The sequence below is a fragment of the Gracilinanus agilis genome, chromosome 5, assembly GCF_016433145.1.
Source record: "Gracilinanus agilis isolate LMUSP501 chromosome 5, AgileGrace, whole genome shotgun sequence".
Classification (NCBI taxonomy): domain Eukaryota; kingdom Metazoa; phylum Chordata; class Mammalia; order Didelphimorphia; family Didelphidae; genus Gracilinanus; species Gracilinanus agilis.
The window spans coordinates 115,646,925-115,660,376 of NC_058134.1; the positions used below are offsets into that span (position 1 = coordinate 115,646,925).

The following is a 13,452-nucleotide window of genomic DNA, read 5'->3' on the forward strand; positions in this document are numbered from 1 at the left end:
GGAGAAGCAAAACTATCAGCCCATCTAAAATGACTGATTTAGTATCTTCCAAATTTGAGTATCTGATATGAATTATATTCTAAGGTATATTCTACCATATGTATTAACTTTTTTATTTTAAAAAATAACTTATGGGATCCACCTTACCTGCTCTATGTCATGCTGGCTCACTCGAGTCAGCCCACTTCTGAAATCCAAGTTTGTTTCTGAAGTGAAAGTGTCTAGAAATAAAAATAAAGGTTTCCACTTTTATTATTTGAATGTTATCAATGTACATGAATAAAGAATTTAAATAATCTGATTTGTTTCTTCTGTAAAAGCAAGAATGCACATGACAAAAATGTAGCTGGCTATATTTTTAATTACTATAGAAATAACCATCAATAAAGCATTTTATTAGCCAGTCAGACCCCAAAGTCCCATATGAATTTGTATAAAGAGGTATCCCATAATGCAAAAGCAGTACTCAAAGGAAAATGTATATCCCTGAGTGCCCATATAAACAAAAAAGAGAAATAGGAGATTAACAAGTTGGGCATGCAACTAAAAAAATAGAAAAAGAACAAATTAAAAACCCTCAGATAAAGACCAAACTGGAAATCCTAAAAATCAAGGGAGAAATAAATAAAATTGAAAGTAAAAGAACTATTGAACTAATAAACAAAACTAAGAGCTGGTATTTTGAAAAAAAAAATAAAATAGTTATAAGTATTGGTTTATCTAATTGAGAAAAAGAAAGAAGACAATCAAATTAACAGAATCATGAATGAAAAGGGTGACTTCACGTCTAATGAAGATGAAATTAAGGTAATCATTAAGAACTATTTTGTCCAATTACATGACAATAAATATGGCAATCTAGATGAAATGGATGAATATTTAAAAAAAATATAAATTGTCTAGGTTAACAGAAGATGAAATAGAATACTTTAATCCTATATCAGAAAAAAGAAATTAAAGAAACCATCAAAGAACTCCCCAAGAAAAAGTCACCAGGGCCAAATGATTTCACAAGTGAATTCTATCAAACATTTAAAGATCAATTAACCCCAATATTCTACAAACTATTTGATAAAATAGGCAAAGAAGGAGTCTTACCAAATTCTTTTTATGATACAAATATGGTACTGATTCCCAAGCCAGGAAGACCAAAAACAAAGAAGGAAAACTATAGACCAAACTCCTTAATGAACATAGATGCAAAAACATTAAACAAAATACTAGCTAAAAGACTACAACAAGTTATCACAAGAATTATTCACTATGACCAAGTGGGATTTACACCAGGAATGCAAGAATGGTTTAATATTAGGAAAACCATCCACATAATTACCACATCAACAACCAAACTAATTGAAATCACATGATTATCTCACTAGATGCAGAAAAAGCCTTTGACAAAACATATCATCCATTCCTATTGAAAACACAAGAAAGTATAGGAATTGAAAGGCCTTTCCTCAAAATAATAAACAGTATTTATTTAAAGCCATCAGCAAACATCATATGCAATGGATATGTTAGATACTTTCCCAATAAGATCAGGAGTGAAGTAGGTATGCCCATTAGCAGCACTCCATTTTAATATTGTACTAGAAATGCTAGCAATAACAATTAGAGAAGAAAAAGAAATTGAACAAATCAAAGTAGGCAATAAAGAAACTAAACTATCACTCTTTGCAGATGACATGATGGTATACCTAGAGAATCCAAGAAAATCAACTAAAAAATTAGTAGAAACAATCAATAACTTTAGCAAAATTGCAGGGTACAAAATAAACCCACATAAATCATCAGCATTCCTATATGTTTCCAACAAAACTCATCAGCAAGAGTTAGAAAGAGAAACTCCATTTAAAATTACTCTAGACAAGATAAAATACCTGGGAATCTACCTGCCAAGACAAATTCAGGAATTATATGAACATAACTACAAAACACTCTCCACACAAATAAAACTAGATCTAAACAATTGGAAAAACATCAACTGCTCATGGGTAGGACGAGCTAATATAATAAAAATGACAATCCTACCTAAATTATTTATTCAGTGCTATGCTTATCAAATTACCAAAACACTTTTTTATAGAATTAGAAAAAAATTATTACAAAGTTCATCTGGAAGAACAGAAGATCAAGAATATCAAGGGAAACAATGAAAAAAAAAGTGAAGGATGGAGGGCTAGCTTTATCAGAGATCTCAAACTAAACTATAGAACAGTGATCATTAAAAGTATATGGTATTAGCTGAGAGACAGGAGGGTAGATCAATGGAATAGACTTGGAGTAAATGACAATAGCAAGATAGTGTTCGATAAACTCAAAGATCCCAGCTTTTGGGACAAGAACCCACTATTTGACAAAAACTGCTGGAAGAATTGGAAAACAGTATAAAAGAAACTGGGCTTAGATCAACACCTTACACCCTATACCCAAGATTAATTCAGAGTGGGTAAATGACTTAAATATAAAGAGGGAAATAATAAATAAATTGTGACCACAGAATAGTATATCTGTCAGATCTATGGGAAAGAAAGGAATTTAAGACCAAGTATGAGATAGAAAACACTACAAAATGTAAAATGAATAATTTTGATTATATTAAATTTAAAAGTTTCTATACAAACAAAACCAATGCAACCACAATTAGAAAGGAAGCAACAAATTGGGGGGGGGAAGAAATCTTTATATCAAAAACCTTTGACAAACGTCTCATTTTCCAAATTCTTAAGGAGCTAAGTCAATTGTACAAAAAAATCAAGCCATTCCCCAATTGACAAATGGTCAAGGGATATGAATAGGCAGTTTTTAGATAAAGAAATCAAAACTATCAATAAGCACATGAAAAAAGTGTTCTAAATCTCTCATAATTAGAGAAATGCAAATCAAAACAACTGTGAGGTACCCCTTTACATCTAGCTGCCTGGTCAATAAGGCAGCAAAGGAAAATAATAAATGTTTTGAATTAATCCAGCCATTCTGGGGGGGTGGGGGAGGGAGGAGATTTGGAATTATGCACAAAGGGCTTTAAAAGAATGTTTGCCATACCACTGCTGGGTTTGTACCTCAAAGAGATAATAAGGAAAAATACTTGTACAAAAATATTCATAGCTGTGCTCTTTGTGGTGGCAAAAAATTGGAAAATGGAAGGGGGTTGGGGGGAAGGGTGTATCCCTTGACTGGGGAATAGCTAAACAAACTGTGGTATATGATGGTAATGGAATACTACCGTGCTGTAAAAGGATTGATGATCTGGAGGATTTCCATATGAACTGGGAGAACCTCAATGAATTGATGCAGAGTGAAATGAACAGAACCAGAAGAACATTGTGCACAGAGCGTAAAACACTGTAGAACAATCCAACATAATAGATTTTGCTACTAGTAGCAATGCAATAAGCCAGAACACTCCTGAAGGACTTATGGGAAAGAATGCTAACCACATTAAGAAAAAGTACTATGGGAGTAGAAATGCAAAAGCAAAATATATGACATCACTTATCACATTATATATGGGTATGTGATTCGGGGTTTAGGCTTTTAAAAAATCACTCTATAACAAAAATGAATAACATGGAAATGGTATCAAGTGATAACATTTGTACAACCCAGTAGAATTGCTTGTCAGCTCTGGGAGGAGGTGAGAGAGGAGGGGAGGGAAAGAAAATGAATCATGCAAACATGGAAAAATTTCTTTAAATAAATAAATAAATGAATGAATAAATTTTTTTGGAGAGGTATCCCAGAGTAAAGTCAGTTTACAACTGAAGAATATAGATTAGGTTCATGAATGGTCTTGAGTCTAATACTGGAGTAGGAAAAAAAGTCAGAGACCAAGTCTATTCCATTAATCGACCCTCCTATCTCTCAGCTAATACCATATACTTTTAATGATCACTGTTCTATAGTTTAGTTTGAGATCTCTGATAAAGCTAGCCCTCCATCCTTCACCTAAGGGTGGAGTATTGCAGTCTTAATAAAAATATATAAATATACCTTATCCACAAAAAATAAAAATAAAAATATACCTTATCCACAAACTGTCCACCTCCAAGCCACATGAGGCATATGACTGGCTTTGGGCTACTTAGTGGTTTATTGGCCACATAACTCTTTTTAAAACCCGGGGAATTTGGTCTCTTTATACTTGTCTGCCTAAAAAAATGGCAAAAAAGAATCCTGCCTATGGCTCCCGACTTCATTATGATTCCAGTCTAAATTATTACAAAGTAAAGTTAAAACTGTTATTTGCCTAAAACCTCACCCAAAAGCCTAAAATCCAAACCAATTTCTTTTTTCAGAAAAAGGGAAAAAATTATTTAAAAGGTAAAAATAATCAGCAATATGAAATAGTTGGAAGTCTACCCACCAAGATATCCACAGGAACTATATGAATACAATTTAAGAAACTCTTTAAAGAAAAAGGCTGAACAAAAAAATGGAGAAATAGTCATTGCTCATAGGTATGCAGAACCAATATAATAAAAATGACAATTCTATCTAAATTAATTTACTTATTCAGCAACATGTCAAACTACCAACAAATTATTTATCTGGAAGAAAAAATGGTCAAAAAATATGAAGGGAATGTATGAAAAAAATTTTAAAGAAAGTAGCCTAGCAGTACCAGATTTCAAACTACATCACAAAGCAGTAATCAAAACAATATGGCACTGATTAAGAAACAAAGGGCTGAATAAGTGAAACAGATTAGGTATACAATACAGAGTAGTCAAAGAACACGGTAATCCAGTATTTGGTTAAACACAAAGATCCAAGCTTTGGGAGCAAGAAATCCCTATTTGACAAAAATTGGTGGGAAAACTGGGAAACAGTTTGGCAGAAACTAGGCAAAGACCAACATCTCACCCCACCTATCAAGATAAGATCAAAACAGGTACATGGCTTAAATATAAATGGTGATATCATAAAGCAAATTATGGGAGCACAGAAAATTTTACCTTTTAGATTTATGGATAAGAGAAGAGTTTATGACCAAACAAGAGACAGAGAAGATCACTGAAGTATAATGGATAATTCTGATTGTAAAATTTAAAAGGTTTTACACAGAAAAAAATGAATGCAACAAAAGTTAGAAGAAAAACAGGAAACTGGGGGGAAATTTTCCAGCAAGTTTCTCTGATTAAGGCTACATTTTCCCAAATTTACAAAAAAGAAGAGCCTTTCCCTAATTGAGAAATGGTCAAAGGATATGAACAAGCAGTTTTCAGAAGAAATCAAAGCTATCAAAAGAAGCATATAAAAGGACAAAAATTTTTTTACCAAAAAGGGGCCTCCAGATAAGTAGGTAATAATTAATTAGTTCTTAATGGCCACAATTAGATTGTGATAATGTGCTAATCCCACAAAAAAGTTTTCAAAAATCTGTCTTGTCAAAAGACAAAACTCATTCTCTTTAGGCATTTGTTTTACTATATCGAAATGCAAAACATTGATATAGATTTAGAATAAATCTTACCTTGTAGCCTCCTATTTTTAAATGAAGCTGTAGAAGCCAGTAGAGAATCTTGGCAATCAGTGGGAGTACATCGTAATAGATAGTATTCTAAGTGGCGCCAAAAAATAAATAGGCAGGTCTCTATGATATCTACAGGTAAGACCTCAGGTCAAGGAAACCAGTTTTGTTAGTTATTTTTTCTTAAGACAATAGCTTTATAGGACTTGATAAACTACAAACATTCCTTTTTAAATATTACTCCTGCTATGGATATAGTGGAACAGCACTATTCTCATTATGATATGGGGAGGGGAGAAAATATTCATACACATTAAATATTAAATAAACATATACAAATATCATGGACATAGTTTTCATCTAATAGTAGAAAAGACTTAAATATTATTAGGCATTAAGATGATACATAGGTTGAAAATATGAAAATGATTCATTTAGCTGTTTTTGTTACAGATCAGTAGTTAGAAGAATTGCAGGATTATTAATGAGTTAGATACCTTGCTTATGAGACTTGGGAACTGGGAGGACAGGGCATTAATTACTACAAGCTTTTGAAAGGACAGACATGAAGTAACACTGAAGAATAAGAACCAAGGAATCAGATATAGGTGCAAAGTAGTCTAAGGTGAATCATAAGCAAGGTCAAAACTCTTTATCCCTCAGATATCCTTCATATGCAGCTGCTGTGTTACCAGTCCAAACAATTTTTAACCAATTAATCAGCATTGCTGGTTTCAATATACTATATTTGAGTCAATGAAAATATTTCTTATGTTCAGTATCTTGGAGAAAGAAACAATGGAAAGTATAAAACTTCACTTACATAAACTCCAATTATTCAATGAATCCATTCAGAACAAGAATGATAGTAATCCCATTATTCTCTGCCCTGTTCAAGTCACATCCAATTCAGTCTTAGGTGCCATTTCTCAGAAGAGATGTTAGCAAGCTAAGTATGTCCAGAGGTCAGTACGTATGTATAAATAATAAGTAAACTTGAAATGAAGGTGACATTCTTAAAAATTCAATTTGTAAAAGGCAGCTAGTTGGTAACAGTGGATAGAGCACTGGGCCTGGAGTCAGGAAGACCTGAGTTCAAGCACAGGCTCATATATTTACTACTTATGTAATTGTAGGCAAGTCATTTAACCTCTGTTGGCCTCAGCTCCCTCAAACATAAAATGTGGGATAATAATAGTATTTATTTCACAGGTTGTAAAGATCAAATAATATTTGTAAAGTGCCTAGCAAAGTGTCTGGCACATAGCTAGGGCTTAATAAATATTTATTCCATGACCCTCCCCTCTCTAAAAGAGAAAGTCAAAAAAGAGGAGTTGCATCATTTGGTTTCTCCTTCCAGCCCCACCAGTTTTTCTTAAAAAAGAAAATTTCGGGGCAGCTGGGTAGCTCAGTGGAGTGAGAGTCAGNAAAGAAAGAAAGAAAGAAAGAAAGAAAGAAAGAAAGAAAGAAAGAAAGAAAGAAAGAAAGAAAGAAAGAAAGAAAGAAAGAAAGAAAGAAAGAAAGAAAGAAAGAAAGAAAGAAAGAAAGAAAGAAAGAAAGAAAGAAAGAAAGAAAGAAAGAAAGAAAGAAAGAAAGAAAGAAAGAAAGAAAGAAAGAAAGAAAGAAAGAAAGAAAGAAAGAAAGAAAGAAAGAAAATTTCAATGAAAGAGGATAATTTATCTTCAATCAAAATGCAGAATTTTAGTTATCTCTATTTAATTTCATCTTGTTTTCAGCAAACTCAAGTTTCTTCTTTCAAACCACTATTCTAACCTATAAAAATATTTTTTTAATTTGATCCCTCAACATGTTATCTAATCCTCTCCACTTCTGTATCATCTAAAGACCTGATAACCATAGGTTGTGTGTTTATCCAAGTCTTTTTTTTTTAAACCCTTAACTTCTGTGTATTGGCTCCTAGGTGGAAGAGTGGTAAGGGTAGGCAATGGGGGTCAAGTGACTTGCTCAGGGTCACACAGCTGGGAAGTGTCTGAGATCAGATTTGAACCTAGGACCTCCTGTCTCTAGGCTTGGCTCTCAATCCACTGAGCTACCCAGCTGCCCCCTTATCCAAGTCTTATACAAATCACAATAGCCATGTGTCCTGTGCCTTCATTCAAAGTACTGATAAAAGTGTTCAACAAGGAAGTTCCAAGGACAAAAATCAACATTTTTACTATATTCAGCTATTTAAGCCAGCTAAAAACTACCTTAAATGTACAATGATTCAGACCACATTTATCCAGATTATATAGCCTTTACAAATAGTCAACTGATAAGATTCCAATTTTCTGCTGCATTCCCCCTAGTTAAGTAAGTCAGCACCTGTTGATAGACTGATTAAATGGTAAGGAAATTGTATTGTACAGGTACTTCTTACAGTTCCAATTACATTCAACTGACTTTATTATCATTGCCACCTTTTCAGGCTTTTAGTGATGTTTTGTGAAGGAGAAATAGAAGAGGGATGGAAAGGAAGCTATTAATCTTCTTAACTATAATACATCATTAAAAGATGGTTCCTAAAAGCCAAAGGGTAAGATCATATGAAGAGTATCACCTTGGTCTGGTAATTTTAAGGAAGTCACTGTCATCTTAATGAGCTAGGGGGGAAAAAAAGACCAAAGGAAGTCTTCATAACTTTCTTTGCAGAAAAAAATACCCTTTCCAGTGAGAATTCTTCACCAATTTTTAACTCTTCTCCTACACCTGACCTGAAGGAGAGACATGAAAGTGTAAAATCACCACATCTGACTCACTCTGAGGAAGCTGCCTTCTTGAATGGCATGTTCTCCAGAAAGAGAAAATGGCCAAGAGCAAGGCACAACTTTTGGAAAGAGGTATGGAAGGGACTTGCAATCTTACTCTTATCCTGAAAGAGGAACAACTGTTTATTCTCTTCAAGTAAAAGAAAAAAAGAATGTTTCTGGCTGCCAGGGGAAAGATCAAAATATAAAAGTCTAGGAGAGAAAATGAAAATGAAAAGGCAGACTTAGTGGCAGAGCCTCCTCAACAAATAATCCTGAGTTAGTGACAAGAGCCCCAGACTAATGGGCAAGGAGAATAAAGCAAAGCTCAGCTGACAAGACATGGTAGTGGGAGGATAAGTCTTCCAATCTTCCCCTCATAATCCTCCCCAATGCTCAAAACTTTGTTCTGAGATAGGCAGGGTCTAGATGCCTTCTTGGAACTCACTGTGGGATTACTGAACACATTTCAATAGTGCACTCACAATACTTTGAGCTGGAAGGTTCTAAGAAATACTTTGGTTTGGAAATTAACTGTACACAAACATAATTCAAGGACCCATGTAAATGGTGAAATTCTTCCATCAGTGATGAAACAACCCACTTATAACTTCCAGTGTTAAAAGCTTGAGAACTAAGGAAATTAAGTGACTTATCTAAGGTCACTTAGCTACTAAGGATAAGAGGCAAGATGTGAACTTTGATACTGCAGCCTGCCAAGTTCAATGTGCTTAGCCATTATACCATGATGTTCTTCACATTGAGATTGAATCTAGAGGGAAAAAAAGGCCCTCAATCACTTTCAATTCATAAGTTGTTTTGGTGTTCAATGATAAAATAAATAAGAATACAACAGCTTTCAATAGACCTCAGCAAGTTTTCTTATACTACACTTTTCAAGTTTTGCTATTATTTGATTAAGGATACAAGAACAAAGAGAAAGCAATATAGCTCTATTGTTGATCAATTTCACCAAACGTCGTCTTGCCAAGATGTACTTCTGGGAAGTGGAGATTTTATCGACTCCAGCTGGCATCACTGACTGGCACAACTGCAAAGAAAGGGATGCATCATGAGGAATATAATACAAACCCAGCAAATTTTTCTGGCATGAAATATATGCAAAAGACTCATGCAATGTGGTCACTTTTATCAAACCTGCTCCAAGAATAATGATCCTTCAGTGCTAATGATTTGTCTCTGTTTTTCACCAACTTTGAACTATTCTGACACTATTCTGATCTAAAGTAATTCTCACTGGGCTTTGTTTATCTTCTTTTTCCCTACTTTTCCCATCACTTTAATTTATTGATTTCTTCCCAGATACTACTGTTTAATCGTTTTAAGTCATGTCTGACACTTCATGACCCTATTTGGGGTTTTCTTGGGGTCTCTCCAATTAGGGAGTAGTTTCCAAATTCCTTCTCCAGCTTATGAGGCAAAGAGGGTCAAGTGACTTGCGCAGGGTCATCATATAGTGTCTGAGGACAGATTTGAACTCAGGATTTCCTGGCTCCACTCCTGGTGCTCTATGCCACCTAGTTCCTCAGGTCCTTCCCAAATATTTGCTGGTAATTAATTTGTAATCTGTTGTGTCGCCTGTCTCTTTGCCTTTAAAGAGACAGTGTATAAAAGCTAAGAACTAAAACTCTAAGCCTTAGTACCAAGGAGGGTTGGCTTCAATGTCTAGCAGATCAAGAAGTCTATCTGGAAACCATCTGACTGTCAATACCAATTAATTGTAAAAGTACTAAACTTCTTTTCACAGCTTTAATTGTTAATTTAATAGAGACCAGTATCTATCCTATATTGATAGTGAAAGAACATTCACATTGATGAGATCACAGATCCATTGAAACATGATTAGCAGACTTTTTTTTTACAGAGTAAAAAGAACTAGGTAACTCAACTAAAGGAATCAGCAAAACAAGATAACCTCACAAAAACTCCAAAAACTGTAAAGTGAAGATATTGTTTCTGAAAATAAATTTTTTGCTTTAATCACTAATTCCTCAAGTTTAGAACTTTAATAAATGAATTTCTGTTGACGCCTCTATAGGATAGATACAAAGTGGCAATTAGTTATTTCATGCTTAGATAATGGTCCTTATAAGATTAGTTTTTCAATCATAAACCATAATTTCATCAGTATGGAATATATTACTAGCACCTACCAGAAAATTGCAAAAAGCAGACATTTAAATGTTTGTTGCATTGATCTGAAGTTCATAAAAAGTTTGACTATACCAAAAGTTTAATGAAGGGAGGTGATGGTTAAGGAGTGATACAGTTTCATGAGACAGATGTAAGCTTCTATCAACCCACAGAGTTGCTGAAGCAGAGTGGAGATGGAATGCGAAATTTTCTACAATATCATCTTTGGCCTTGGTCCAATCATAATAATCTCTGCTTCTTCTCGAGACCAACTTCAGAGTTCAATTTGACTCTACTACTACCACCATCATGACCACTAACAACTATTACTACTACTAATTAGGTTCTTTACTACTTTTACTACTCATTAGGTTTTTAATTGCCTTATCAATCTATTCCATCTAGATCTCTATAGATTTAGATATAGATAAATCTCTATTATCTATACCTGATCATTCTCTCTCTGATATGTATACATATACACACACACACACACACACACACACACATATAACCATTATTATTGGAAAACTGCAGTGCCTTATAGTATTATATATCTTTTCATGTATTTATGTCAGGCACTCAGGAACTTGTCAGATTTCTTTATATGTATTATCCATTACATCTGACATAATGCTACATACATAGAGGCATGAAGTATATATTTGTAAAATGAATAAATCATTTTCTACAACATTGTAAGGTGATGTTTAATGATTAATTCCTTTAGCAAAAAGAAAAAAAAAGAGAATTCTTAAATAAAATGCACATTTTTATAAGATATCCCATTTGGACTACATGCATAACTTTAATGAAAATTATAAAGGCACAATGAAAACTTACCTAAGAAATAACCTTTAAAGGAAAGGCAGCTACCTAAAAAAACTAATTTCCTCATTAGAGATTTTAGACTATAAACTACTAAGAATGTTTATTCAAAACTACCATTTTCCCACAGACTAGATGTTGGTTTCCATGAGGTGTTCCCCATCACATTTTATTAAAGAACTGTTAGGTTTACAGGGTTCAATTAGAACATTAAAGCATGATTCCATAAACTGCTGACAAGAATCACTCTCATCACTTTAAAATCACTCTTCATCTATTATCTTTGTTCAGTTATCTTTAAAAACAGTTCCCTTAGGGCAGCTGGGTAGCTCAGTGGATTGAGAGCCAGGCCTAGAGACAGGAGGTCCTAGGTTCAAATCCGGCCTCAGACACTTCCCAGCTGTGTGACCCTGGGCAAGTCACTTGACCCCCATTGCCTACCCTTACCACTCTTCCACCTATAAGTCAATACACAGAAGTTAAGGGTTTAAAATAAAAAAAAAAAATTTAAAAAAAAAAACAGTTCCCTTTTTTCCCAGTAAGGCTAGGCAATTTATTATAGATTACATACCTCTTTTATCTCATCTGGGGGGAGTTGTTCTACATTCTGTAGCTTGTTGACATTCTGTCGATGACTGTCATAATAAGTGAAGAAATCATTAGCACTTTGTTTCAGCAAGTAGACAATAATGCCCAAACCAGGTAGACGCCAATATGGAACCACTGGAGCTTGAGTATCTAAGCAGAAATGTCAAAATAGGAGAATATTTAACCCACAGTTAAGGTTAGGGTTACAGTAATCAAGAATCTATAGTGACCAATTCTAATACATAGGAAATTCATCAAACCTCATCAAACCTGAGAGGTGGCACAAGAAAAAGACTTCATAGCTACCACATTTCCATCAATAAATTGCTTCATTATATAACTAAAAACAATTAAAGAAGAAATAGTATGGTGAAGAAACTGGAAACCAAAGGTGACATTTATATAATACTTTAAGGTTTTCAGAACAGATTTACATAATCTCATTTAATTCTTACTACAGGAATTACTGTTCTTATTCTACAGGGAGAGTGAGGCTCAGAGAGGTTAACTGACTTGCCTATGACCACACAGCTAAGAAGGAAGAGCAGGAATCAAACATCAGTCTTCCTGATTCTAACTCATGATGCTTCTACTCTACCATACTGTTTCTTCTTTATGAGTATTAGATGAAGGAAGTTGAGATGTCTTATTAGAGAGGATATCACTGGGATTGTGAAAGTCCTCTTCAAGTATCTGAAAGAATATCATATGAAAAAGGATTATATTTGTTTATCTTTTCTCCAGAGGGTAAAAGTAGAGCCAAAGGATAAAAGTTATATAAAGGAAAATTTAGGATCAATATAAAGAAAAACTGCCTTAAAATTAGAGCTGTACAGTAGTGGAATGGACTGCTTTATGAAACACTGAGCTCTCTACAGCAATGGTCTTCAAGATCTAACTAGATTACCACTTGTCATGAACAGTGTAGAGTTCAAATGTAGATTAAGTTAGATGCCTTCTGAGGTACCTTTCAATACTCAGATTATAGAATTCTAATTGTACTGGATTTATCCAAAAGCTAACTACTTGAAATAAAAGTTTTGTTCAACTCAACGTAAGACTACAGGGAAAAAGTCAACAGGAAGAAATCACTTTTTACATATCTTTAAAAACTTTGTTTCCATATTATTTAAATGTGATTTTGGGGAAGTTAAGAGTAGGAAGAAAAGGGCACAGTCTTTTTTTCCCTACTTATTTTTTATTTTTACCAATTACACATAATACATTTTCCAGAATTATATTATCCAAATTATCTCCCTCCCTTCTTCCCTACCTTCCCTCCCCCCCCCCCCCCCCCAGCTAGCAAGCAATTGCAGTCTTTTTAAAAATAATTTGTGAGACATTTCCTGTGTGAGCCTGGACAAGTCACTTAACCCATAATGTTCTTCTGCCTTGGAACCAATACACAGTATTGACTCTAAGATGGAAAGAAGGTTAGAATAGTTCACTAGAGGATAGATCATAAAACTTCTGTGTTTAACAAAGAAAAAATTATTATTTCAATTTCTGTAAAGGAAAGGCAATTTGGGCAAATTAAGAGCTGGCTTTTAGAAACTACTATTCCCCTTAGAAAAAGAGAATCACAGGGGATTCACACTGTCTACATTCCCTCCTGAAGTGCTTATCATCTCTCTTCTACATTTTGATATCTAAAAGGCC

General features: G+C 34.0%; 1 protein-coding gene across 1 annotated transcript in view; it reads right to left on the reverse strand.

The window, feature by feature from the left end:
* Positions 1–13,452, reverse strand: part of NUP205 (nucleoporin 205) — a 100,763-nt gene that overhangs the window by 1,649 nt on the left and 85,662 nt on the right. The window contains exons 39-42 of the mRNA XM_044677625.1: positions 11,777–11,943; positions 9,151–9,274; positions 5,480–5,608; positions 148–221 (exon numbers count right to left, since the gene is read on the reverse strand). Coding sequence (XP_044533560.1) covers positions 148–221; positions 5,480–5,608; positions 9,151–9,274; positions 11,777–11,943 — 494 coding nt within the window. The remainder of the gene's footprint in view (positions 1–147; positions 222–5,479; positions 5,609–9,150; positions 9,275–11,776; positions 11,944–13,452) is intronic.